The sequence below is a fragment of the Alosa pseudoharengus genome, unplaced genomic scaffold (genome assembly GCF_046254945.1).
Source record: "Alosa pseudoharengus isolate Yale_2024_CS ecotype anadromous, Long Island Sound unplaced genomic scaffold, YU_APseudo_1.1 YU_APseudo_1.1_scf_15, whole genome shotgun sequence".
NCBI lineage: Eukaryota > Metazoa > Chordata > Actinopteri > Clupeiformes > Clupeidae > Alosa > Alosa pseudoharengus.
Window position 1 is genome coordinate 32,865,362 of NW_027468620.1, and position 3,780 is coordinate 32,869,141.

Sequence of the window (3,780 nt, forward strand, 5' to 3'; positions counted from 1 at the left end):
TTATCTCAAATGTGCCTACACAAGTGTATTTCTTACACCAGGTCAAATTCATTTTGGCAGATAGGCTGTTTTAACATTGACAGGTTTATTTTCAGACTGCCATGCAGAGAGACCGTGGCAGACATGTACTTTGGACTAGGGGGCATTATTGGTAAACACAGATTGCTATATTTAGTACTTCTATATAACATTTAGCTAAGGCTATAGCCATGGAGTTAACTTTTCATGTAGGTAGGCTAAGTGTTGCTTTACAACACACACACATTAATCAGTGAACTGATCAAAAGCTGTTGATCAGTTGATCAATCAATCTGTTGATATTTTACTGTGGTTAAAATAAAATGTTATGAAACATTTAAAACACATTTGTCAATATTTCATCAAGTTACAAACAATCAGAAAAGCTAAATTATCTAGTGTAGAATACACATATTAAACTTTCCTAATTTCTCATTGACGCTCAAATTGAGCCAGTGCTAATGTAGGACACGTCCACTTGTAGTACACCTCTTCGTCCAGCAGGGGTCCATGGCTTCTGTGAAATGGTCTGGAGTGGGTTTGCAGTGGTAACACCAAAGGCTGCTGGCCTTTCGGTATTCTGCACTCTTACTGGTCAGAAGCTACACTTGGCTGCGTCTCCATTGGTTCCTGAGTCTATCCAAAATGAATATGCAAATAAGTCTGCTGTGGCGCTTAATATTTGAGGACTGGCAACTGCGCAACTGCACTCTGGTGGAGCATCGTGGGGGCGTGACGGTCGATCCGGCAAGAGAGTGAAAAGATGTTTTAACTTCTCGGTGGAAAATTAAAAGCTCATTGGTCAGCAATTGTTTGGGAGTAAACATTTATGAATTCGACAAGGTAAGAACGCTTATGTATTATGAATTTGGTGTTGCTTGAGAGCTGCAACAGTTTAAGTGCACTTAATTCAGAGTTTCTTTGGTGACTGTAAGTTGTACAGTGTGTCGTAGAGATACTGTGCAAAATAGAATAATTATATTCAGATAATAAGAGTATAACGATAGCTATTTCTGTATAGTCATGTTTGTGAGCATGTAAGATGTAGCCATAATAGCCTACATAGTTCTTTGGTCTGGCTTTGGGACCCACAATTTCCCATGTTCATCAAGTATTTTTCTTTCTTGGAATTAAAGACAACAGATATGGTGAGCTACACGTTAAGACACGCAAAGTGCCTGTAGGCTTATTTGTTTGGAACATGTTGATGTTTGGCATTACATTTGTGAAGTCTTCAACTCCTTATGTCACCTTGTGCGTGTGTGTGTGTGTGTGTGTGTGTGCATGTGTGCATGTGTGTGTGTGTGTGTGCGCGCGTGTGTGTGTGTGTGTGTGTGTGTGTGTGTGTTTGTCTGTGTCATTTCCATTTAGAATGATATCATGTAGGCCAGTGTTTCTTAACTGGTGGGTCGGGACCCAAAAGTAGATCGCTACTCGTCTTTGACAGGGGTGCATGGTTTCCATATGACATTTAGTTTCAATGGTTTCATGGTTTCATGTGCCAGCAATGCACTGCACACCACACAATGGGGTTTCTTTCTTTTTTAACACAAGCTCCTCGACCCACCCAGAACGGTTCTGCGACCCACTTTTGGTTCCCGACCCACCAGTTAAGAAACACTGGCCTACATGATATCATTCTAAATGCAAATGATACAGACAAACAAGTTAGACAGACAAACAAGTTATTCTTGTGGATCAGAGAGAATTTAGCTCTATTTTGACAATTATGGCCTGTGTGTTTGAAGGCCTAAGTCGAGAACGTGCATGAATTACCTGTGAAAATGCAGATTAGTCTGGCAGAGAATAGGATTCGTAGTCTCAGTTCATCTCTCTCAATCTCTACACCCTACACTGCCTATGCCTATAGGATAAATGTAGTCTCAATCTACTACCCACACTGCCCCAATGTTTCAACTGTGTGTGTGTGTTTTTTTTCTTTCTCCCTGTTTCAGCATTTTCCACGTTCTGAGCTCCCCGATGCCTGGTCCCACCATGCCTGTGGCCATGCAGCTGTACCTCGCCCACTCCCCTCCCCCTCTGCGGAGCTTCCTGAGCTCCTACGAGGACTGTCGCGCCTACAGCCTCTCTGGGGTCTCCCCCCACCGCTGCAAGCCCCTGCGCCCCTGCCTGAGCGCCAGGCCCGGCCTGGCAGAGCCGCCCTGCCTGGGCTGGCAGACGCCCAAAGCCAAGGGCAAGAAGCGGGTGGTGTTCGCCGACTCCAAGGGCATGTCCCTGACGGCCGTGCACCTCTTCTCCAAATCGGAGGACAAGGAGTCGGCGCCGCTGGCGACGACGAGGACGACGTCATCGCCGGAGCTCACGCAGCTGCAGTTCGACCTGACGGAGCTGGAGAGCGACGTGGCGGCGACGACGACGCTGCGGGTCAGCCCCTCGCCGGGCCTGGCGCTGGACTTTGCCCAGCCGTCCGCCGACTACCTGGACTTCCGCAGCAGGCTGCTGAGGAACGGCGTGTGCCTGGAGAACTGCACGCTGCAGGAGCGCTCGCTCACCGGCACCGTCAAGGTGCGCAACCTGGCCTTCGAGAAGTCCGTCCAGGTGCGCATCACCTTCGACTCGTGGCAGAGCTTCACGGACACGGAGTGCACCTTCATGAACAACGTCTACGGTTGCCAGGATACAGACATCTTCTCCTTTGCCATCGAGCTGCCGGGCTACGTCGCCCCCGACAACCGGGTGGAGTTCTGCATATTCTACAGGCCAGCTGGCCAGATCTTCTGGGACAACAACGACGGCAACAACTACAGGCTGGTCCCGGCACCATGGAAACACAACGGCCAGTGGTCCCCTCCAGCCAATAAGAAGAAGGAAACGGTGACGCCCAAGAAGCCAATTCGGAGGCTGTGCTCTCAGTTCGACAAACTGGGAAGCCCACGGGCCACCAGCGGACTCTTTGCAGACTGGCAGAGTTGGGGCCACATAGAGAACACCATCCCCTACTGGTGAAGCCCCCCCACACACACACACACACACACACATTACCCCCCCCCCCCCCCCCCCCCCACACACACACACACACACATAGAGAACACCATCCCCTACTGGTGAAGCCCCCCCCCCACACACACACACACACACACACACACATTACCCCCCCCCCACACACACACACACACACACAGGTGCTCACGATGGTAAATAAGACTTGAATTTAGAAGAAGTCAATGATGATTTCAATGGTGATGGTGGTGCCGCACCTTCCCCAAATGATCCCCATCATCTCTCTGCATGCATGTATGGGTGTGACGATAATGTAACAAATGGTTGCAAAACAGACTTGATCTTATATGTAATCCACTAGTGCCTTAATTAGTGTACTATGTACTACGTATAGACCATGAATCTTAGCTGTGGACGTCTTCAGCCTGTTGTCTTGACCAGATCAGCTGGACCTGTATGGTCTTACAGACTTTGCACGCAACTGAGCCTCGTCTCTAGGCCATTTCAAATGAAGAAAATTAAAGACTGGAATGCGTTTGCATATACACACGCAGGCGACTTCCTTCATATTGAAGGTGTTTGCTCTCAATATTGTCTGTTTGTCAGAGGGGACGTTTCAGGTAAATGAGAATAATTATTATGCAAATTTCTTCTCAAACACATTTGAACTTGCAATAGATTAAAATGTCACATAGAACCTTACTATACTCATGACCCTCTCCAGTGCCTTGGCAATGTTTGTCTTTTCTTGCCACAATGTTTCTATTATTGTGATATTTGTAGTGAAACTACAGATACAAT

General features: G+C 47.6%; 1 protein-coding gene across 1 annotated transcript; it reads left to right on the forward strand.

Annotated features, from left to right (window-relative positions):
- Positions 1-748: 748 nt before the first annotated feature.
- ppp1r3ca (protein phosphatase 1, regulatory subunit 3Ca) lies at positions 749-3,019 on the forward strand. The gene is made up of 2 exons (XM_076285150.1): positions 749-861; positions 1,974-3,019. Exons 1-2 carry the CDS (start codon positions 848-850, stop codon positions 2,983-2,985), a joined length of 1,026 nt encoding a protein of 341 aa, XP_076141265.1. The 5' UTR covers positions 749-847; the 3' UTR covers positions 2,986-3,019.
- The last annotated feature ends 761 nt before the right edge of the window (positions 3,020-3,780 follow it).